This window comes from Xyrauchen texanus, chromosome 36 (assembly GCF_025860055.1).
Source record: "Xyrauchen texanus isolate HMW12.3.18 chromosome 36, RBS_HiC_50CHRs, whole genome shotgun sequence".
Taxonomy (NCBI): domain Eukaryota; kingdom Metazoa; phylum Chordata; class Actinopteri; order Cypriniformes; family Catostomidae; genus Xyrauchen; species Xyrauchen texanus.
In genome coordinates, this window is record NC_068311.1 from 9,207,854 (window position 1) to 9,231,923 (window position 24,070).

At 36.1% G+C, this 24,070-nt stretch overlaps 2 protein-coding genes across 2 annotated transcripts in view; one reads left to right on the forward strand and one right to left on the reverse strand.

The window, feature by feature from the left end:
* The window catches only part of vwde (von Willebrand factor D and EGF domains), a 29,422-nt gene extending 13,591 nt beyond the window's left edge, over positions 1 to 15,831 (forward strand). Inside the window, exons 13-32 of the mRNA XM_052107239.1 lie at positions 1,525 to 1,661; positions 1,735 to 1,881; positions 1,994 to 2,098; positions 4,096 to 4,210; positions 4,956 to 5,206; positions 6,575 to 6,794; positions 7,018 to 7,155; positions 7,451 to 7,543; positions 8,968 to 9,111; positions 9,253 to 9,606; positions 9,731 to 9,826; positions 11,184 to 11,279; positions 11,409 to 11,504; positions 11,590 to 11,685; positions 13,172 to 13,267; positions 13,425 to 13,520; positions 13,761 to 13,856; positions 14,133 to 14,228; positions 14,427 to 14,524; positions 14,662 to 15,831. Coding sequence (XP_051963199.1) covers positions 1,525 to 1,661; positions 1,735 to 1,881; positions 1,994 to 2,098; positions 4,096 to 4,210; positions 4,956 to 5,206; positions 6,575 to 6,794; positions 7,018 to 7,155; positions 7,451 to 7,543; positions 8,968 to 9,111; positions 9,253 to 9,606; positions 9,731 to 9,826; positions 11,184 to 11,279; positions 11,409 to 11,504; positions 11,590 to 11,685; positions 13,172 to 13,267; positions 13,425 to 13,520; positions 13,761 to 13,856; positions 14,133 to 14,228; positions 14,427 to 14,524; positions 14,662 to 14,670 — 2,579 coding nt within the window. The 3' untranslated portion in view covers positions 14,671 to 15,831. The remainder of the gene's footprint in view (positions 1 to 1,524; positions 1,662 to 1,734; positions 1,882 to 1,993; positions 2,099 to 4,095; positions 4,211 to 4,955; positions 5,207 to 6,574; positions 6,795 to 7,017; positions 7,156 to 7,450; positions 7,544 to 8,967; positions 9,112 to 9,252; positions 9,607 to 9,730; positions 9,827 to 11,183; positions 11,280 to 11,408; positions 11,505 to 11,589; positions 11,686 to 13,171; positions 13,268 to 13,424; positions 13,521 to 13,760; positions 13,857 to 14,132; positions 14,229 to 14,426; positions 14,525 to 14,661) is intronic.
* Positions 15,832 to 17,099: 1,268 nt separating this feature from the next.
* On the reverse strand, positions 17,100 to 20,703 carry seraf (Schwann cell-specific EGF-like repeat autocrine factor). Its single transcript, XM_052107601.1, has 5 exons — positions 20,418 to 20,703; positions 18,784 to 18,879; positions 18,134 to 18,238; positions 17,766 to 17,861; positions 17,100 to 17,404 (listed from the first exon to the last, which is right to left on the reverse strand). Exons 1-5 carry the CDS (start codon positions 20,644 to 20,646, stop codon positions 17,292 to 17,294), a joined length of 639 nt encoding a protein of 212 aa, XP_051963561.1. The 5' UTR covers positions 20,647 to 20,703; the 3' UTR covers positions 17,100 to 17,291.
* Between the last annotated feature and the right edge of the window lie 3,367 nt (positions 20,704 to 24,070).

Below are 24,070 nucleotides of genomic sequence, written 5' to 3' on the forward strand. Positions count from 1 at the left end.
GTATCTATTAAAGGGATAATTCACCCTAAAAATAAAATTCTATCATCATTTACTCTCCCTCATGCCATCCCATTTGTATGACTTTCTTTCTTCTGCAGAACACAAACAAAGATTTTTAGAAGAATATCTCAGCTCTGTTGGTTCATACAATGCAAGTGAATGGTAACCAAAATTTTGAATCTCCAAAATGCACATAAAGGCCAGTTAAAAGTAATCCATACAACTCCAGTAGTTTAATCCAAATCTTCAGAAGCGATATGATAGGTGTGGTTGAGAAACAGATCAAAATTTAAGTCCTTTTTACCATAAATCTCCACTTTCACATTTTGATGTGGCCTTTATGTGATTCTTGGAGCTTCAGAGGTCTGATCACCATTCAATTGCATTTTAAGGACCAACAGAGCTGAGATATTCTTCTAAAAGACTTTGTGAACTTTTCCTTTAACTCTATTCAAACTGAATGCATTTCTGTGCTTTTTTAAAAACAGTTTTCTGTGTAAGACTGATATTTTTGACAGTTGTGCCGCGTTTCGCCGTGCTATCAGTGTCTCGCACAGGAGCACCACATTTTTAGATGCAGTGTCAGGTTAAAAGAACTTCAACTTGTATTATTCTAATCGTTGCATCTGGCTTGTTTTACTGCAAGAACTTATTCATGCTGAATGGCCTTAAAACCTGTTCCCAAGAGGAGAAGTTGAAGAGAAAATCCAAATGATTCATAGCTCTATAAAAATTTTTTTACAAATGCTTTTCTATTCCTTTTGAAAATACAAGCATAGCTGGTCACAATCATATATGGTATTGTGCAAAAGATTTAGGCACTTACATAGTAAAGATTTCTTCAAAAATAATTCCATAAATAGTATTCATTTATCAATACAACGTCATACAAAGTCCAGTAAACATTATAAAAAAAGCTAAATCAATATATGGTGTGACCACCTTTGCCTTCAAAACAGCACCAATTCTCCTAGGTACACCTGGACATAGTTTTCTTGGTTATTGGTAGATAGGATGCTCCAAGCTTCTCAATTGCTTCTGTCTCTATATGTAATCCCAGACTGATTCGATGTTCATTGGGAAGCTCTGTGGGTGTCATGCCATCTGTTTCAGGGCTTCCTGTTTTTCTGTTCTGTTCTATTTGCAAAAAGAAAGTTTGGGAGTCTAAAATGTATATTTGAAGATATAAAATCTAAAACTAAATCTGAAGATATAAATAACCATCTTAAGACTGTTTTTTGTGAAGCATCGTATGATGTAAGACTTTTACATAGTACTGTATTCTGGTAACTGGTAGTGTTTTCCCTGATTTCTCCGATCAACCAGCGTAGAACCAAAAAGACCTTGCTGGTCAACCTGCTAGACCAGCACCAAACTAGATCCTGGTCTAGGCTGCTTTATTCTGGTTGGTCTTTTCAGCTGGGATATCACAGCATGTAAAATGCTATCAAACATTTGGAAAAAGCATGACCAGTTTACATTTGAATCATCTTGTTTGACAGTTAATCTGTATTCCTTCCACAGATGAGACTCCAGAGATCACAGAATTGGAGAACGGAGGGCTGTGTGATGTGCGTTATGGCGTCTGTTCCTCTGTTAGGTTTCTTGGTCAAGGCTTCAAAAAATCATACAAGCTCAAATGTGAAGTTGTGAAGGAAAAGGTGATAAACAGTCAATTCTCACATTAGGTGTTTAAATTTGCATTTGGACGTAATTATTGTTCTGTCCGCATAGATAGTAGATGGCGAATGGTCTTTGGATGATGCTCGGTTAGTTCCTGCGTCCTTCCAAAGCTCTTCCTCAGTAGAGTGCCAACTTCCTGTGGATGACTCGCAATCCTCCACAGCTCCACACCCACCAGTCTCTCGCTGGCAAATCAAAGTGCGTGGGTCACTCTTTAATGCGTGATTGATTTATACTATTACATAAAACTGAAACATTTTTGAAACTTATGAACTGGTTGAAAATGTCACTTTGTTTATTTGTTTGCTAGGTGTCTAATGATGGGCACAGCTTCAGCAATGCAAAGATACTGACGCTTTTTGATGGCAAATGTCAGATTTGTACTGTTAGTACTGCGGTTATCTGCACCCTCAAGGTTTGTGCAATCCATACTGAACACAGCAATTTAAAATTGACATCCATTCTTTTTGCTCTAATGCTGCAGTCTCTTTGTGTAGTTAATGCAAAGCATCCCATAATATTGTCATCACCACTAAAGGAAGGTTTCAATGATCACAAATGTTCTAGATCAGAGATCCGGATGTCTAGAACAACGTAATTACATTTAAAGGCCCTACCCTTAATCCTAACCCACACAGAAAGCATTTTTTTATTATTTACTTATTTTTTGTGCATTTTTATATTTTAATTAAAACATTATTTAGTATGTTTATTATGTTGTTTTGCCCACAATGTAGGCAATACTTTGACTCATACACAAGACTGTATGAGCTGTTTTACTGTAGCTACATTACTGCAAATATTTCTCAAGACAAAGTAGGAAAACAGAGTTGAATTTTCCTCTGTGATCTGTTTGTAATATTGTGGCAGGGTGGAGGGCGGGACCGGGTGCGTAGGATCACGACCTGGCCCCGCCCTCCGCCCTGCCACAAATATGTTTAAACAGTTTATTTCTCTATGCTGTTTATCATCATGTGATACAGATCGAGAGCATGTTTTATTTTAAAGTGTTTACGTACACTGTTCTTTCTTTTTCATTATGTGTCCTTGGACTTTTAAAATAAGGAAGCTACTTTTAGTATTTAGTATTGTTCAACTAGAAAATCTTAATTCCTTGGCTCCCTCATACTCTACCCTTAACCTCTTAAATTCTGCCAACAGGAGGCGCCTTGTTGTGAAAAAAGTTTACGCTTAAAATATTGGGTATCGTTTGAAAGCTTAGAATCTGATTTTTTTTTTTATTGTACACAAAATAACAAATTAAGGCCTGAAATCATTCATGTTGCAAATCAGCGCTACATAGTGGTCATGTGGTAAAAATATACATATGAATATAAAAGTCTTTCCAATAGACTTAGATAGACATATCATATATCAAATGAAAGCTCTCATTCTTAGGAATTTTGTTGCCCTAATACCATAGTTTGAAAAATCTTCAAAAGTATCACAAAGTGAAATATGATATCTGTCAGACATCAAATATAAACGTCCCTTTTATGCGGCGAACACTGCAGCTGTAAGTTCCAAATAGCAAAAAAATGTACATCTGCTTTTACCTTTGAAAAAATAAAAACAAAATTACTTTTCTGTAATCTTGCTTGAGTGAAAAATCAAATGTTATATCTTAGATGTCCAGAACACAATATGTGGTCGAGCGGGAAAAGCATGCTAAACAAATCATCGTAAATTTAATTTTATTCAATATATGTTATCGACTATTGATGATAACATGTTATACATCATTGCAAAGCTTTGATCTCTATGGCTTTCTAAGCTTTCTAAGGACACCTTGATTGAGCTTCTAGTCCACTCAGAGGCCGATATATCTGATGAAACAATGAGGGTGGTGTATGAATTGAAAATTAGACTGAATGTCAATGGACGAGCACATCTGTGAGGGCTAAAATGCATTAGAGCACCATCTGCATTACAAATCGGCATTTTGTGATGGGAGGTGAAGGGAAAATGTTTTTTCTACTACTTGCTGCCATCTAGTGGAATAAAATAAGACCTTTTGGAGGGAGTTGGAAGGAACAGAACCAAAATTGCCTGCTTACAGTTAGGACAATAAAAAGATTTTAAAAAAATTTATTCATCATAAGATTGTGAACATATACAATATTATTTATGAACAATTTGAGTATTTTCAGTTTAATTTTTGACAATTATTATGTGTAAATGGTGAGCTTTTAAATTTGAATGTGAACAATTGCAGGTGGCAGCCCAAAACTGCACCAGAGTTGAAGAGGTTAAAGCCAGGTTTTATTCAACACCCACAAAAATCCTAATGATGTTTTTTTATTATTAGTTTTGTTTGTTTTGTTGCAGTTTAATGAAAATGATTGTTCCTAAATATAATTTCTCCAAATGCTCTCTTAAATCATCTAAATGTATCTAATACTGTCTCCTCAGAACAGAACTTGTAATATTGATGAATTGTGTTATGGAGAGGGGGATCACAGTCCGAACAGCCCGTGTCTAACATGCAGATCGGATGTTTCCAAGTACAGCTGGTCTATTGCTGAGAGTATGTTCAAATCAATCCTACATCTAAGAACTGCTCTTTGTAGCAGTCAGAATATATCATCATAACAAGTCTTTATAAATATATTGCAATTACTAACAATGTCATTATTTTAGTGTCAGTGCAACAATTTATTTAAGGGATCATAGATGTGGCTGGAGGACCTTCTAGTTGTCCAGTTGTATTGGCTTGCTTTCATGTTGGCTTATGATTTGTTTGGTCAAATTTTCTATCAAGATGTGGGTGTGCATAATAATTGCTCTTGTTTTCTGCAGGTTTTCAAAGTTTAATATGTGTTATTCAATCGTCTGCAGTATTTATATGTCACACCAACATAGTCAAGCACAATAAATAATGAAAATACATTTACTGTATATTGCACTTTATTCTTGATTTTATAAATATGCAAAGGGGTAATTCTTCCAAAAATGAAAAGTCTGTAATTTTGTTCCAAACACATACAGTATGACTTTCTTTGTTCTGTGGAACACAGTAGGAGATGTTAGGCAGAATAACACACTCAGTCACCATTCACTATTATTGTATAGAAAAAAGGTGCAATGAAAGTGAATTATGACTGAGACTAACGTCTTGCTGAACATCTCCTTTTGTTTTCCACAGAACAAAAAAAGTCATACAGGTTTGGAATAAAATGAGGGTGAGACAATTACAGAACTGCACTTAATGATGCCCTCTGATTTCTGTCAACCCACAGTCCTTGTTCTGATATTGTATGTTTTTATTGTAGAAAACGAGCCACCAGTGTTTCACGTGGGTCAGACCGGTCTGAAAACATTCCATGGGGAGAATTTTGTCTATCAGTTTTCAGCCACTGACCCAGAGGGCTCTGCGGTTCTCTTCACACTACAATCAGGGCCAAGAGATGCTGTTCTCTCTCCAGCGGGTCTGCTCATCTGGAAAGCCCTGTCCACAACTTCAGTGATCTTTGAACTGGCTGTATCCGATGACTGTAATAAACAGACACAGGCAGCTGTGACGGTGAGTTCTAGAAAAGCTCTCTGGGGCTATATTATACAAACATTCAAGAATCCGATCTACGTTAATCTAACTTGAACTTATCAGATCTTAATTTAAGACTTAAGAGGTTTCTGTAAATCATCCCTTGTTTAAAACAGAATGAAATTTTTATCAATAAATTATTTGTTACAGTGAAGATGCATTAGAATTAAAGCAATAATTCACCCAAAAATGAAAATTCTCTCATCATTTACTCACCCTCATGCCATCACAGATGAGTGTGACTTTCTTTCTTTTGCTGAACACAAAAGAAGATATTTAGAAGAATATTTCAGCTCTGTAGGTCTATATAATGCAAATAATGGTGACCAAAAATGTTATGCTCCAAAAAGCACATAAAAGTAATCCAAAACACTGGTTTAATCCATATTTTCAGAAGTGATCTAATACATTTTTGGTGTGAACAGACCAAAATATAACTCCTTTTACATTATACCTCTTGCTATTGCAGTCTCTATTTTAATTTTAAGCACAATTACACTTCCTAGTATGTGCTTGATGCATGCGCAGAGAGCTACAGTAGATGGTGCTATGAAGTGTAATCGAGCTTGAAATCATGATCACCAAGGAGAATGCTGATGTCAAGATTTATAGTGAAAAAGGAGTTATATTTTGGTCTGTTCTCACCCAAAACTGATTGGATCTTTTCAGAAGAAATGGATTAAACCAATGGAGTCATATGGATTACTTTTATGCTGTCTTTATGTACTTTTTGTAGCTTTATTGGACCCCATTCATTTGCATTGTATGGACCTACAGAGCTTAGACATTTTTCAAAAATCTTTGTTTGTGTTCTTCAGAAGAAAGAAAGTCACACATATCCGGGACGGCATGAGGGTGAGTAAATGATGAGACGATTTGAATTTTCAGGTGAATTATTCCTTTAAGACTTAAATTGTTTCTGTAATGCAGCCCTTGGTTAAAATAGAATGATATTTTTGTCTAAAATTATTTCTCATGCTGGAGATACACTAGAATTAAGAAGAACTGTTATAGGCAATTCATTTTATTGTGCTGTTGGGCATTATGGCTTGTGTCTTGAATGTTGACCACAAGGGGATGCTAACTGGCTTCCAAAAATCTCATAATCCTTTGATCAATATAACTCTTTTTATGCACTATGTATATATTAAACAATAGATTTTTATTGTACATAAATATCAATAAATAAGACAAAAAATCATGTCTAATTGCAAAAAAGGATTGCAGTTTGTACATAATTACAAAATATTTTTTAAGGTCATAGCTATCATTATAAATGTAATGTAATAATCCTTTTGCCTTCATATGAATAGAAAATACATCATGATTTCAAATTACATTTTGCAGGTCTCAGTTCACCCATGTAACTGTCAAAATGGAGCTCACTGTGTGACCAACATTAACTTCCCCCCGGGCTCTGGTGAATACCTGTGTGTTTGCCCTGCTGGTTTGGAGGGGGACAGGTGTGAAGTCAATGTTGATGACTGCAGGTCAAACCCATGTCTCGCTGGCAGATGTTTTGATGGACTGAACTCCTTTACCTGTCATTGCCCAGAGGGTTTCACAGGTCAATCTTATAGCATTTTAATCACCTGAAGGAAATTGGCTGTTGAAATAATTTCAGTTCATTACTGGAAGTATTTTAAGACTCATTGTGTAATTGCAGTGAACATGCACACATTATGTGAACTGAATATTACATTGAATATTATAAATTGTGTGAATATTTTCTGTCACTTGTTGAGAAGTCAGATTTCAAAGAGACTCACGACCTGCTTTGTGTTTTACAGGTGTGACCTGTGATGAGGACATTGATGAGTGTTTATCAACTCCATGTTACTCAGGTGTGACCTGCAAAAACACTATGGGCTCATTTGTGTGTGGACCCTGTCCTGGTCACCTCACTGGAGATGGGAAGACATGTAGCCGTAAGTTCACATCTCGTACGAAACTTTATGTTCAATAGTCAGTTTGCCCTTTGTAACTGCTGGAAACTCATATTGCACAAATCCTTTTTATAACATTTTAACATCATGTTAAAAACTTTCCTGTCTGACAATTGATGGCCTGTACATCTTTGCTTTTGTACAGTAATTTTAAGTAGATTATTTTGATTAATTTAAACATTACTATGTATATTATAGGTGTTTATTTAGAAAGGATAACATTGGAAAGGAGACCATGATATTTACGGTATTTAACCATAACCCTTTCATTTTAAAGGAAAGACAACAGATAATATCGAGGAAGTCAATCTTGGAATTACTTCTCAAAGTGAGATAAACTTCAGCTCCTTCAAACCCAAGCTTGATTCAGGTGGGAAAACCAAATAAACTTCACATAAACACTTCCCATTCTTCGTGCATATCGCCATCTACTGGGCAGGGAGGAGAATTTATAGTAAAAAAGGACTTAAATAGTGATCATCCCGGCACGAACAAATGGATCTACAAAATGCCCAGATAGTGTAACATTTTCAAAATATTTTCAAGACAATTAAAAACTAGAAGCATAAAATATATTTAAATATATTTTTATGTTTTATTTTTCATATATCAAAGAGATTATGCAACAAATCTAGAACAGGTTTCATTACTTTCACACTGAAATTTTATGAGACGCAACTGGCTGTAAAGCATATATCGAGCTACACATAACACATAAGCTACACATGAGCTACACTAAGTATTTTCTCAGACACTTACTGAGTCTAAATAGATAAACAATTGTCAAACGTCATATCATACTGTTCATGTGTTGTACTTACTATAGTTTACTTCCATGTAGTTTCTTTATCAAATAGCAATGTCAAATGTAAATCACGTCAATCACTGAAACAACAGTGATTTACTCACCCTCATGCATCACAGCTGTGTATGATGTTCTTTCTTCTGCAGAACAAAATAAAAATTTTTTGAAGAATATTTCAGGTCCATACAATGCAAGTGAATGGTGACCAGACATTTGAAGCTCCACAAATCACATAAAGGCAATAAGAATTCAGTGGTTAAATCCATTTTTTGGATGAACTATCCCTTTAATTGTGCAGACCAAGTTTAAATGATGCTGCATCCAGTCCCCTAGGTGTCAGTGTAAGTCCAAAACAACATACATAAAATTATAGTGCACCTTTCAAGCTTAAAAAAGCACCCAAAAGTGTCATAAAAGTAGTCCATGCTACTTGTGTGTCATATTCCAAGTTCTGAAGGCATGTAATGTCTTTGAATGGTGAAGAGATCGAAATTTAAGTTATTCACTCGCAAATCATTGATCAAGTCTTTTAAACTGAACACAAATCAAATATGGCAACATAATAACATCATACCTCTTTAATTCTTGCGCAGCTCGAGACCAAATATAATGATGTCATTGCACAAGAACCAATGAGGTTTGATTGTTGTCATATAGTGATTTGAGCTGTTCAGAGATTTGATTTGCTAGTGAATAATTGCTTACATTTCAGTCTGTTCATCATACAAAGTGATCTGTATGCCTTCAGAAAACTTGAAACATTGCATGCACTATTTGGTGCTTTTTAAGCTTTAAAGTGATGCACTTTATCTGCTATTGTATGGAAATCAATAACATTCTGCATAAGAACGAAATTGTGAGGGTGTGTAAAACATGACAGACGTTTTGTTATTGGGTGACCTCTTCCTTTAATTTGTTAATAAATAGTTTGCTAAGACCTTGCTTATGATAAAATGTAATAGAAACATGTTTTGCACTGCACTGTGAAGGCCAGAAACTATGTTCCAGTCGGCCCTGTTACCCTGGAGTCCAGTGTTTTGAAAGCACATACACGTCTGCTGGGTACATATGTGGTCCCTGTCCACCTGGACTCAACGGCAATGGACAAACATGCACACCAAGAACGGGAAACAGTCAGTTACTTTTCTCTCCTCTAATAACCAATGACAGAGTAACATTTTCATGCTATTGCTTTTGATGAACCACACTGTGTTTTTGTTCTTTTGTTTTGTTCATCTTCAGGCTTGACCTTCTAACCTTGTAGTATCTTACAGGGCAGACACCAGCGAGGGCAGGTGACAAACACTCAGATGTCACTTCCTCTTTGGCCACACCCTCTTCCACCAGGAAACCAGTTGAACTTCCAATTGGAGTTGAGAGATCTCCTCCCAGCAACAAGTGGACCTCGTCCATTGAGAGGAAGACCACCACAAACACCAAAACAAAAACCGGCCAAAACAGAGCGCAGCTGAGTGAAGAAGAGTTTGAATCTGCACTCACTGAGAATAATAGAACCTGTGCTGACTCTCCTTGTTTCTCCGGAGTGTCTTGTGAGCCCACTTCCTCTGGTTCGTTCAGATGTGGAAGCTGTCCACTCGGCTTTAAAGGAAATGGAATCACATGCAAAGGTGAACTCTTTCTATTAAGGATCAGCCTTATGCTGATAAAATTATTATGCATTGATCATTGTTGTATACAAGACAAATAATAAAAACATGATAATGATTATACATGTATCATACGTGTGTGCAGCCATGTGCCGCCACTTATGTGGTCAGAATATGGAGTGCTCGCAGCCTAACACTTGCACCTGCAAAGAGGGTTACACCGGATACAACTGCTACATCGGTCAGTCACAACCACCCTTTGCACTTATTTAGCTCAAAAGACATTAAGTGTGTTTCCATGTACAAAAACATACTGATAAATGTCAAAAGTCGGCTCATTATGACAACTTGACAATGCAATTGACAGACAGCGATATTGTCTGCTTTTTATCTGGTTTTGACATTATGACCTTTACCCAATAGAAGAACATTATGTAAAGTGTTTACATGACCTTGAACAGTGAGAGTGTTTACATGCACACCAAAATGCTGATGACTATCAAGAATTAGCTTATTCAAAAACGTGTTTTGTTAGATTTGAAATCATACGATTATTCTCTGATTTGAGGTCAAAACGTGAACAGTCATGCGCACAAAACTTGCGCAAATCAGATAATCCATTAAGACCACCGGTAAAGGTGCTTACATGCAGAGTGAAATCTGGGTAATGCACAAAAAGCTATTTGTGTCAATCGTTTTTTGCATGAAACATTTATGACCATTTAATGGACCATACACTTTAAATGGTCAGCACTTATATAGCAGCTTTTTTTAACCTTAGAGGTTACCAAAGTGCTTTACACTGAGTCCCATTCACCCATTCACACACACTCACACACCATGCAAGGTACTAGCCTGCCATTGAGAGGAACTTGGGGTTCAGTGTCTTGACCAAAGACACTTCTGCATGTGGAGTCATGTGGGCCTGGAATTGAACTGCCAACCCTGCGATTAGTGGCCAACCCGCTCTACCACCTGAGCCACAGCCACATGCTGACTATAAGCTAACAACATGTAAGGTCATGTAAACTCTTTAAAGGAATAGTTCGCCCCAAAATAAAAATTCTCTCATCGTTTACTCACCCTCATGAAATCCCAGTTATGTATGACTTTCTCTCTTCTGCTGAACAAAACAATATTTTTAGAAGAATATCTCAGTTATTTGTGTCCATACAATGCAAATCAAAAGGATTCAACATTTTGAAACTCAATAAAGCACAGAAAGGCAGCATAAAAGTAATCCATATGTCTCCATATTTTTGTTTAATCCATGTCTTTAGAAGCAATATGATAGGTGTGGGTGAAAAACTGGAGATTTATAGTAAATATATGAATTAAATATTGATCTGTTTCTTACCCACACTTATCATATAGCTTCAGCCTATACAATGAGTGCTTGTCTGTTTTAAATTTTGACGTCAATACTCCAGGAATGTTGTTTTTTTAAATGTCATGTAAAAAAATTTTTTTAAAAAACTGAAAAAGCAGATTTTTAATAGTTGTCTGTGTTTTGTTGTGCATGTAAATGGACTCCGTAGTGTTGACTATTTTATTTAAAACTTATATATCTTATAAACTTATAAATATTATTCCCACAGCTGTGTGTCGACCAGACTGCAAGAACAGAGGGAAGTGTGTGAAGCCCAATGTGTGTGAATGTCCTGCAGGGTACAACGGACCCACCTGTGAAGAAGGTGTGCTCTTTTTAGTATCTTTACAAAATCAAAAACCTAAAACCAATTTCTACACAACTCCAGCTAAAAAGCATTTTCAGAGCAATAAGGAGGAAATTAAAGCACTTTCTTTGTTATTTTTCCTCTCAGCCATCTGTGACCCCCCTTGTCAACATGGCGGCCGCTGTTTGTCCAGAAATTACTGCACTTGCCCTTATGGCTATGTGGGCCCAAGATGTGAAACTAGTGAGCAGACATTTTCAAATTAATTTCTAAATATTAAGTATTGTTGGTGTTATGTATGGCTATTGTATTTTTTTTGTGTTCATAGTGGTGTGTAACAGGCATTGTGAAAACGGTGGAGAATGTGTTTCGCCTGATGTATGCAAGTGTAAGCCAGGCTGGTATGGACCAACATGTAACTCAGGTGCGGTGTTTAAGGTTTAATCTCTAATTTCCACAGAGTACTTTCAATTTAAAGGGGTCATGTCATGAAGAATAAAATGTACCTTGATATTATGACAGGTTTTTCTACTGTGAAAACACACTAAATGTCACAACTCAAAACTTAATCCGCAATGCAATAAAAGCATTTATTGAAACCAAGCTGCAAAAATGTCTCATTCTCTACTTCCATGACTACACTACATAATTTGGGGGCTCATTAATTCATGACTGCCTCTACAGCTCAGAAATATTAAAGCCTACTTAAAAGCATCGCACCTTTGGCCCAGCCCACTGGTGCTTCAGTTCGTAAACTGAGAGTGAAGGACAAACTTGACCTACTGTGTCTTCACTATTCCTGAACACCAAAGGGTACCCATATGGACTATTTTTATTTATTTTTGTATTTAAACGTGCAAGGACAGACATCTTTGACTGCTTGATACATATCTCGGGCTGCCTTCAAAAGATGCATTGTCAAGTTACAACTCTGAAGAGTAGAAAATATTCTCTCTCACTCAGCTGCTGCCTCTTGCTGTTTTGAGCACAAATGCATCATGGATGTATTCTTTCGCCAATCTGCGCTATTTTAATTTTCTAATTGTTAGTGTATGAAAACATGCCCTTGATGGACGCCTTTGACCGTTTAGATGTGTTTCCGGCAATGAGCATTTCAGTGCAGGATGATATTGGAAACTAGATATGGATGTGTCTTCAGCGTATTTCAGCATGAATTGCATGTTTTTTGGTTCATATCAATGTGGATTGCTTGTTAACCAGTCATAATACAATTCAAGCTTTGCAAAGGATCTGTTATTGAAGGATGGGGCACTTAAATGGTTTACTTAAGTTTTTTATCATGTCCAAGTATTTTTAAGTTATGAATATTTCAAATGTCATGACTATTTGATAGTTTATGTTGCTAACATCCTGTTTACACTGGGTGCGTCGACACCATCTTTCATAAACATTTATTTGTGTTGTTGGCAGTAGCCGCAATGGACGCTTCTATGGTAGACAGCATCATTGATTATAAGGGGTTATATTGATTTTGACGCCACTCCCGCTTCCAGTGTAGACAGGGTGTGTCACAGTTTAATATATTCAGATGCCATGTGTTGGATGTGCGTTATGTGTAAACCCTGACATTTTATAATGTTGTGAAGATTGAGATTCATGAATAGCTGAATTTGAGGGGCTGCTCGCTGTTAGCCAATCATAACAGTGGAAGTTTTTGTTGAGACGCTTATGCCAAAACCGATCGTTTCAGACAGAGGGCCAGAGACAGGGTGGAAATGATCATATATTACTAAATGATGAATGTTGTAATGCAAATATTTTTACTAGCATTATCTGTGGAGCTCAGGGAAGATGATAAAACTATGAAAAAAGAGCATTTCATGACCCCTTTAAACCATACAAATGGTTACCATAATACATATATATTCACTGTTTGTTTTTGGTCTCAGCTGACTGTAAGCCTGTGTGTTTAAATGGAGGGACTTGCATCAAGCCTAACATCTGCGCTTGTCCCAGCGGCTTCTACGGTTCACAGTGCCAGACTGGTACAACTTTATTTACAGCATAACAACTGTTCCTTATGTTGTCTTTTCATAACACAATTGTAGTTGCTGTAAATAATGATGCTTGTTTAAATAAATGCTCTTAATAGTGTGATTATCAAAGCATGGCAAGAATGAATCTGTGTGTTGTGTTTTATAGCTCTATGTAATCCGCCGTGTAAAAACCGAGGCCAGTGCATGAGAAATAATGTGTGCTCCTGTCCTGAAGGATACACCGGCAAGAGATGCCAGAAAAGTGAGTGCTCATTGATAAATATTACCTTTTAATTTGTATTTCTACAGTATATTTATTTGAGTCTATGTTCAATAAAACATGTCTAGCAAAAATTATAGTATTATAAGCTGTATGTTATAAATTGCAGTTTGTGTGTGTGTGTGTGTGTGTGTGTGTGTGTGTGTGTGTGTGTGTGTGTGTGTGTGTGTGTGTGTGTGTGTGTGTGTGTGTGTGTGTGTGTGAGATGATTTTGCTTTTTAGGTGTGTGTGACCCCATGTGCATGAACAATGGAAAGTGTGTTGGTCCAAACATCTGTTCCTGTCCGTCTGGATGGAGAGGAGGGGGTTGCAACATCCGTAAGTGCAAAAATCGACCAAATATGCAGTATATAAATGCTATTTTGTAATAATTTAAAACAAATTAAATGTTGAATAACTGATCTAATTATAATTATACCATATATTTATGTAGTTTTAATTTATTATACAGTCTAAAGTAATAAATGTAATTTAGTGTTATTTTATTTAATTAAATGTTGTTTTTTGTTTTACAATATAGTTGTACAGCAGTGTATACCATAGCCTTCTGAAATATCAAACATTATTTACTCTTAATGTTGTGTGTTTGTTTAGCGGTGTGTTTACAGAAGTGTAAAAATGGTGGAGAGTGTGTTGGTCCGAACACCTGCCACTGTCCAACTGGATGGGAGGGTCTGCAGTGTCAAACTCGTAAGTCCCAAATACACTTAAAACTTTCTAATTTTGTATATAAACTGAGTAATGAGTTTATATTGATATCTTTCTGACTGGTAAGGCATATTTTGATCTTTGGTTTAAAGAATATTAATTATTATTGCATTTTTAATTGTATTCATTATTATTAAGTTGATGCTAACATCTCAGCAATACATTTTCCTCCTCTAACAGCAATCTGTAAACAAACATGCCTTAATGGAGGAAGATGTGTTTTCCCAAATTTCTGCCATTGTCGCCAAGGTTACACTGGACCCTCCTGTGCTACTAAAGTAAGCATTTCTCAAAGCATTGCCATCAGTGATTTCAAAAGTAATTAGAAATTAATGTGTTCAATTGTCATTCAAATGTTTAAGTGTTTTCTTTATTTTGACTCAATGATGGAAATCTTTAAACTTTGTGCTTACAGACCAGGTGATGAGGATGTGACATTGAAGACAACTCTGATCACTACACAAAAATGAAGTGTTTATGTGTGTAAGCATCAGTGCCCTAAAACGCTTGAGTGTTTTGAGTGTCATATGTGTGTATGTGTGTGTATGTGGTTATTTCTGAAACAGCTGTTCACATGTGACAATGATTTTTGATTTGATTTAATTTGTTGTGATTTATGTACTTAAGTGTGCACACTTTATAAAGTTTGTAAAAAAAATTGGCAACACTTTCTGTGTAGCCCATATTTTCTCTGCCTAGATAAAAACAAAGTTGCAAACTCTAATATTCATTGGACCGCCTTTAGCTTCCATTATGGCAAGCATTTGCTGTGGCATATTTTTGCCAACCTTATGCAATGTGACAACATTAATTTCCATCCAGAGTTGCATTAATGTTTGGCTGAAATATTGTTTTGATGATGGGAGAGTCGAACCACTCTGTAAAGTCTTCTCCAGCACATCCCAAAAACTTTCAATGGGGTTAAGGTAAGGACTCTGTGGTGGCAAATTCATGTGTGAAAATGATTCATCATGCTCTCTGAACCACTCTTTCACAATTTAAGCCCGATGAATCTTGCCATTATCGTCCTGTAATATACCCGTGCAGTCAGGGAAGAAAAAATCCATTGATGGGATTAGCTGGTCATTCAGTACATTCAGGTAGTCAGCTGACTTCATTTTATTTCCGCATAACGTTGCTGAGCCTAGACCTGACCAACTGAAGCAACCCCAGATCATAACACTGCCTCCAGAGGCTTGTACAGTAGGCACATGACGGGTGTATCGCTTTATGCGCTTCCCTTCTTACCATAGATTTGGAATAGGGTAAATCTGGACTCATTAGACCACATGACCTTTTCCATTGCTATACAGTCCAATCTTTATGCTCCCTAGCAAATTGTTGTTTTTCTGATTAGCTTCACTAACAAGTGGCTTTCTTGTGGCCACACAGCTGTTTAGTCTCAATCCTGTAAGTTCTTGTCACATTGTGCTTGTGGAAATGCTCTTACTTTCACTATTAAACAGCCGTGAGTTCTACTGTCTAGTTTTACTTCGTATCTGCGATCACGATCATTCAAGATATTTTTCTGACCACATTTCTTCTGTGAAGCAGATGGTTCAACACTATCCAGGTTTTAATAATGAGTTGGACAGTTCTTCACCCAATTCCAGTGATTTCAGCTATATTTGCTTGATGCAGGCCAATCAATTTTCCCTTCTGAAACACGCTAACATCTTTTCCATGACCACAGGATACATCTTCCGACATGGTTGTTTAAGAAATGAGAAGCTACACACTGCATCAGTTAGAGTTAAAAGAATTGTTGCCGGCTGAAATATATGACTCACTGCAATAATTTTATTTTTTTTTTTGTCCAGGCAGTGTATAATGCATTGTAAAGGCATTATAAATGCATTATACTGAATTCATAATGTCTCATAAAACACATATATGTCTCATATATATTATACAGTTATAATATATTATAAGACAACCCCTATTAATAGTTATACTTTAGAGTATAATTCATTATAACACAAGCAACATCCAATTGTAATACAGCAGATGCCAATATAGTTAATCATATAAGTGCTGTATAGTGTAAACAGTCAAAAGGCTTCATGATGTGATCATATTTTCCTGCTTTAAGTAAAGTTACAAAAGCAATATCTTATAATGGAAGTTATTTATAAAATATATCTTTAAATAAGATGCACAAACATTAAAGTTCAGAGTCCAGTATAGAATCAGTTTGATTATTTATTTTTTTAATTGGCTATATGTGTGATCAACTCAGAGAGAGTTTCTGATATATATTAATATTGTAGCTTTACAAGTGTTTTTTGTACTATCTCAAAATGTACATTGAATGTGTGTTATTTTGTATTTTGTGCATGTGTAATGTATATAACTTCCAGCATGAGTTGTAATGTCTTATAATCACTTAAAAATATTTTATGGATGTTTATAATAAGACAATGCTTTTGTCACTTTACTTAAAGCAAACCTAATATATATATATATATAATACATTATAACTTCTGCAGATAAATTTGGATGTTGCTTATTTTATAATGCATTATACTCTAAGGTATAAATATGAATAGGGAAGTATTATAATACACTATAATTGTGGTTGAGAAGTTATGAGGCATTACTAATACATTATAATGCCTTTACAATGCATTATATATAAATGGGCTTTATATATCAAATATGTTCCTGTTATTTTTAGGTACAACTGACTTTAAGAATTCTAACAGTGTATTTGCATTGAATTTTAACAAAATCAATACATATTAAGTTTATACAATTTGAAGTTGAAGTTAGTGTCATTTTCTCAATAAATAAAAAAAGGTTTCAACATTTGCTCATTTGGAAATAAATCATCACAAACACACAATATGGATTTTATCTTGATTTAATTGTTGAAACATTGAAATTCAACAGTTTTTCTAAAAATACTACTTAATAATACAAAAAAAGGTAAATTAATGTACAATGTTAATGTAGAAAACACATGCTCTGTGAGGTACAGCAAACAAACATGAAACTTTAGCACCACTTTGAAGAGTCATCAGTGAGGTCAGAGGTCAGATGACATCAGAAGAGCTTCTTCCTCTCCTCACACTGCGGGCCTGAGAACGGAGCTCGACAGCGACAGGTGTTAGGTGACACACACTTCCCCCCATTCCGGCACGGTTTTTGACACACAGCTGCAGACAAGGGCAGTCATTCAACATCTTTTTTCATCTTAAAGGGAGAGTTCACCCAAACATTTCACTTCTGTCATCGTTTATTCACCCTCATGTTGTTCCAAAACTGTATGACTTGCTTTTTTATGTGGACCAGAATGAGGTGTTCACTTCAGTCACCATTCATTTGCATCTTTTTTCCCATACAATGAAAGTGAATGGTGACTGAGGCTGTCATTCTGCCCGCCTTTTGTGTTCCATGGAAAAAAGAAAGTTATACTAGTTTGGATTTATGCACATGAGGGGTAAATTGCAACCCTAGAGCAGTAAAAATACACAACATACAGAAAATATTCAATGTACAGAAAATGTAGTAACCCACCTGTATGGCAGGCTCCACCTATCCATCCCTCTGGACAGCTGCATATTCCAGGAGCCACACAGCTGCCACCATTCCTACATCCCTGTGGACATATCGCTACGGAAACAAAACACCAAAAGACATTAACCTGTGACCCAGATATCTACTGCACTAACCTCTGGACCATAAATCCAAGAGTATTCATAATTTAATACTGAGGGGAAAAAAACAGAAGACAAAAGATTCGCAAATCACAGAGATTTGGTTCAGCTGATTTCAAATTGGTGTTTGTACAGTATGTATGGTGTCATACATGTTTTGTATATTCTCTTTGAAAACACATAATATTTTAAATGGAATTTAAAGAACTCTGTGTGAGATCAACAAACCATCTTGGCATTTGGAGCCAGTCCAGCTTGAGGGACAGATGCAGTTTGCCTTTCCGTTTACAGCAATGCACTCGCCACCATTCCAGCAGCCACCGTCACACACCACTGTCAAATACAAACACATATACATACAGTACACGTTTGTTTTGCATCATGATGGGGATATTCAATGGGGTTTTCTTGTTTTACTAAGTTAATGATACTTTCTATCTAGCCTTAAACATAACCCTCACAAAAACCTTTCTGTATTTTACATATTCATTCAGATATTATTTAATTGAATATTTGGTAATGTTTTACAATAAGGCTCCATTCTTTAATATTAGTTAATGCATAAGGTATCATAAACAAACAATGAACAATGTTTTATAAAGCATTTATTAATCTTTGTTAATAAAAATACAATTGCTCATTGTAAGTTCATGTTAACTAATGTTAACACAAATGGAACCTTATTGTAAAGTGTTACCGATATTTTTATTAAGCTGTTTTCTCAGTAGGGACCATTGGCTGGTCTCCACAATGTAGGCAAAACCTATAGAGTACATCATGGAGATCAGCCATTTCTTAAAATTCTTCAATCCTTTAAATTCCCCCATTGGTCAAGGTGCAAACAACTCTTAATTCTAAATGAAAGTTAATTAAAGTACCTTTATGACAATATTTCCCTCCAAATCCAGTAGGGCATCTACACTTTTCAGGTCGAAGACACTCGCCACCATTTTTACACTTCGGATAACAGTTTGCTGAAATCAACATGCAGATATCATGTCAGTTTTGGCCCCTCAAATACAGTGGGACCCAAAAGGCTGAAACTACTTGTGAAAATGCTTCTATTTTGCATTTTTACCTAATGTGTCTACTGTGTACATATACTGTATATATGGGTCACTGACAAATAATGTTATCTGAGGTGATAAAAATGCAGCATTTTCTGCAAAAGAATTTTTTTTTTTATGTTGTGTAGTGTAAACATCACATAAAATGTATTAAATACTTTCCTTGCACTTGAATACATGAGTAATCATTCCAAAAAAAAATTGAACATATATTTAAGGTGAAAATATTTTTTTTATATATCACAAATTTTTAAGTCAAGAATTTTCAAAATGTTTTCTCATGGTTAAACCTGAACAAAATGCGCCTTAACAAATTTCAAAAGTAAAAATATTTAATTATATGATTTGCGGGTCTCAAGAAGTCTTCTATACTTATTTATTTTTTTCACATGACAACTCCTAGATGTTGGTTGCACCACATGACTTTGATTTGGTGGAGAAACGTATTTATTTATTTTTTCAGAAATTAATCATATTTTAAAATAAAATTGTTTCACTGATTTTTTTTAAAGAAATAATTATAAAAGTCTGTTCATCACAACTCATTCCAACATTTCTTTTTTTAAGAATTTCAGCTTTTAATTTTTTTACTGTCTCTGGTTGGATTCACCACATGGCATGTTTTACTTTAAGCCCCAGAAAAAAGATAAAAATGTCTTTGAACTCAGTAATTGAAAACATGTTCATCATAGAAGTGTGTTCATGTAATCATTGTGGGTGAATTGCATTCATAATGTATTTTTGAATAGACGTGGACAAAAACATTAGCGTCACATCACTGACCCATATATATATATATATATATATATATGTGTGTATTATCAGTATAACAATGCAAGTTGAAAGTTGAAAATGAACTTTTAAAATTTCTGAGTGTTTGGTATATAACGTTTTTGCTTTAATGACACCATGTACTCGAACTGGACTCCATACATTTGTGCAAAACCTGATGACCCATGTTATCCAGCATGATTTGAGAATGCTCCAAAGAGCATCTTGTGTGCCTCAATGGAAGAAAGGAAATCTGACCTTTTGTACAAAGGAGTTAAACTAGTTAATGTCACAAATTTGATTACTGACCTAAGATCTTAAATATTTCATATTTTAAGTCATGACAATTCTTTACATTCTGAATAAAACAAAATTGAATCCCAGATTTTCAGTGTAGTCTCAGATATTTGGACCCCACAGATTGTAGCAAAAATATATCTTAACAAAGAATATATGCTTTAGTGAAATTTTCTTTCCCATTTGTTGCTCATAATACAGTATTTAAGCAGACAGTACAGAATTATTTTAAAGGTTTCTACACACACACACACACACACACACACACACACACACACACACACACACACACACACACACACACACACACACACACACACACACACACACCACCCATTCAATTCCACTGCAGATCTTAAAGTAATTGAAAACATCACCATATTGGCAGGTCTCTCCCTCATATCCTCTTGTGCAGAAGCAGGTGTTGTTTCGGATGCAGATGCCAGCATGTTTACAAGGTGGGTCACACGTTGCTTTGGGGTCAAAGACAAAAGGCAGAGCCACCCCACGGGGCCCATCGGACCCACCCAGACAGGTCCCAGCCAGAGTGGCCAGTGTTACCAGCAAGAGCTGCATGGACATAGAGCAAAGCACTCCCATTTTCATATCCACACTCTTACAAGCATTAACCAGAATGACTGAGACTGCAGGAGAAAATGTGTTTGGACAGAATTGTACCATGCTCACATGCACCCCTGCTGAAGAGACACAGTACTGCCAGATACAACAGCTGGGAAAATACTAAGTGAGGAATGTGTGTTTGCAGGAGTGTGTGACGTGCATGCGTGTGGTTGTCACTATGGCATTTTGTTTTTATGTTTGGAAATGAAAATCCATGAACAAGCATGCAATGGCACCAAAAGTTATTTAAACTCACAGGGATAGTTCACTCAAAAATGAACATTTGATCATCGTTTACTAACCCTAATGTTGTTTCAAACCTGTGTAAATATCTTTATTAGTCACCATTCACTTTCACTGAATGGAGAAAAGCAACAACTTTCTGCCTAGCATCTAACCTTGTTTATGTATGTTATTGCTGTTTTATAGGAACTGTCATCTCATATATTATAATATTCACTTATTATAATATTCTCAAGAAATATGAGGAAATGGATTCTGCAGATGTTTTGAGAATTTCCCTCCTCCTCAATGAAATTCCAGCTCAGAGTTTTCAGACTACCACTAACCCTTTTCCCCTTCTCATTCACAATATTGTATGTGAATGTGGATTGAAAAAATAATGTAATGGTTATAATAGATGGTTCTATGCTTCAACACAATCTGTCCTACTACAGCTAAAACGTTGTCCCAATGCTAGCCTACAACATATCCATTGGTTGTGCAAGTTTGATTCTAGCATATGGCAGATGTCAAACTTTCAGTTTGTGTTTTTTTTTTTCATTCGGTAGAAGAGAAATACTGTATTGTAACTTAATCTGTCTGAAATCGGTAATTCTTCCATGGTTAATCAGGGTGGGAAGAAATATCAAGGGCTCTTTGTTTCAGAGGACCATTAAAGTGGAACCAGAGAGAGCTGCTGTTTTGAGAAACAAGAGGAAACATGCAAAAGCTTTAATGACTTCAACAGATGTGCAGAATCTTTCCTTCAGAACAAAATGTAAACATGGGCACATAGACATACAGATGCATACTGTTGACTTATTACAAAGAAATGTTGTAATTTTGCTGGAAATGTATATATATACATACATACATACATTTATTTGTTATTCATTTTTATATTTGAATTTATGACAATTTATTCTCATGACTGAAGAAAAACATTTACATTTATGCATTTGGCAGACGCTTTTATCCAAAGCAACTTACAGTGCACTTATTACAGGGACAATCCCCCCGGAGCAACCTGGAGTTAAGGGCCTTACTCAAGCGCCCAACAGTGGCATCTTGGTGTTGTTGGGGCTTGAACCCCTGACCTTCTGGCCAGTAACCCTGAGCCTCAACCACTGAGCCACCACTGCCCCACTGATATTCCTTTATACAAGTAAAATGAATGTATAATCTCTGGAGGTTCACTATCTCGTCAACAAGATGTAGACTCATGTTTTGTAGGATGATTGTCTATAAGCGCCCTCTTGTGGAATATTATGGCAGGTACACCACACTTTGCAACAAAATTCTTATTTACAGGTGAAACTCGAAAAATTAGAATATCGTGCAAAAGTTCATTAATTTCAGTAATTCAGCTTAAAAGGTGAAACTAATATATTATATAGACTCATTACAAGCAAAGTAAGATATTTCAAGCCTTTATTTGATATAAGTTTTGATGATTATGGCTTACAGCTTATGAAAACCCCAAATTCAGAATCTCAGAAAATTAGAATATTACATGAAATCAATAAAAAAAGGATTTTAAATACAGAAATGTCGGCCCTCTGAAAAGTATAATCATGCATATGTACTCAGTACTTGGTTTGGGCCCCTTTTGCATTAATTACTGCCTCAATGCGGCGTGGCATGGATGCTATCAGCCTGTGGCACTGCTGAGGTGTTATGGAAGACCAAGATGCTTCAATAGCGGCCTTCAGCTCTTCTGCATTGTTTGGTCTCATGTCTCTCATCTTTCTCTTAGCAATGCCCCATAGATTCTCTATGGGGTTCAGGTCAGGCGAGTTTGCTGGCCAATCAAGCACAGTAATACCATGGTCATTGAACCAGGTTTTGGTACTTTTGGCAGTGTGGGCAGGTGCCAAGTCCTGCTGGAAAATGAAGTCAGCATCTCCATAAAGCTTGTCTGCTGAAGGAAGCATGAAGTGCTCTAAAATGTCCCGGTAAACGGCTGCGTTGACTCTGGACTTAATAAAGCACAGTGGACCAACACCGGCCGATGACATGGCTCCCCAAACCAACACAGACTGTGGAAACTTCACACTGGACTTCAAGCATCTTGGATTGTGTGCCTCTCCATTCTTCCTCCAGACTCTGGGACCTTGGTTTCCAAATGAGATGCAAAATTTGCTCTCATCAGAAAAGAGGACTTTGGACCACTGAGCAACAGGCCAGTTCTTTTTTTTCTTTAGCCCAGGTAAGACGCTTCTGACGTTGTTTGTTGTTCAGGAGCGGCTTGACAAGAGGAATACGACATTTGAAGCCTCAGTCCACTCCTTGTGAAGCTCCCCACACATTTGAATGGCCTTTTCCTGACAATCCTCTCCAGGCTACGGTCATCCCTGCTGCTTGTGCACCTTTTTCTTCCACACTTTTCCCTTCCACTTAACTTTCTATTAATGTGCTTTGATACAGCACTTTGAGAACATCCAACTTCTTTTGCAATTACCTTTTGAGGCTTTTCCTCCTTGTGGAGGGTGTCAATGATGGTTTTCTGCACAACTGTCAGGTCAGCAGTCTTCCCCATGATTGTGAATTCAACTGAACCAGACTGAGAGACCATTTAAAGGCTCAGGAACCCTTTGCAGGTGTTTTGGATTAATTAGCTGATTAGAGTGTGACACTTTGAGCCTACAATACTGAACCTTTTCACAATATTCTAATTTTCTGAGATTCTGAATTTGGGGTTTTCATAAGCTGTAAGCCATAATCATAAAAATTATATCAAATAAAGGCTTGAAATATCTTACTTTGCTTGTAATGAGTCTATATAATATATTAGTTTCACCTTTTAAGTTGAATTACTGAAATTAATGAACTTTTGCACGATATTCAAATTTTTCGAGTTTCACCTGTATATATATAAACTGATCAAAAAGTAGTCAGGACATTACTGATGTAAAAACAGCACATCATGGAATGCATAGACAAACTATTGCCAACAAAAGCCTTCACCAGCCAATTAACAAGGACAATTGCATCTATGTGAACTTCTGCAATTAATCAAGATGGACTTCAAATAATTTGGTCATTAATCTTACAGTTCAAACACAATCGATGTTTAAACACTGACCCTTAACCCTTACTTAGTTTAATAATTTTAACTATACATAAGTAATATTTACATTACATTGATAATGTTAGCCAGACGGGGAACTGGCCCCCACAGTTGGTT

Excerpts from the sequence above, each read along its gene's own strand:
- seraf (XM_052107601.1), bottom strand. The coding sequence starts at position 20,646 with ATGAAAATGGGAGTGCTTTGCTCTATGTCCATGCAGCTCTTGCTGGTA. Across the intron at positions 17,862-18,133 it reads TGGCTCCAAATGCCAAGATG|CGATATGTCCACAGGGATGT; the intron begins GTTTGTTGATCT and ends TTGTTTCCGTAG. Across the intron at positions 17,405-17,765 it reads AGGTGGAGCCTGCCATACAG|CTGTGTGTCAAAAACCGTGC; the intron begins GTGGGTTACTAC and ends CCTTGTCTGCAG.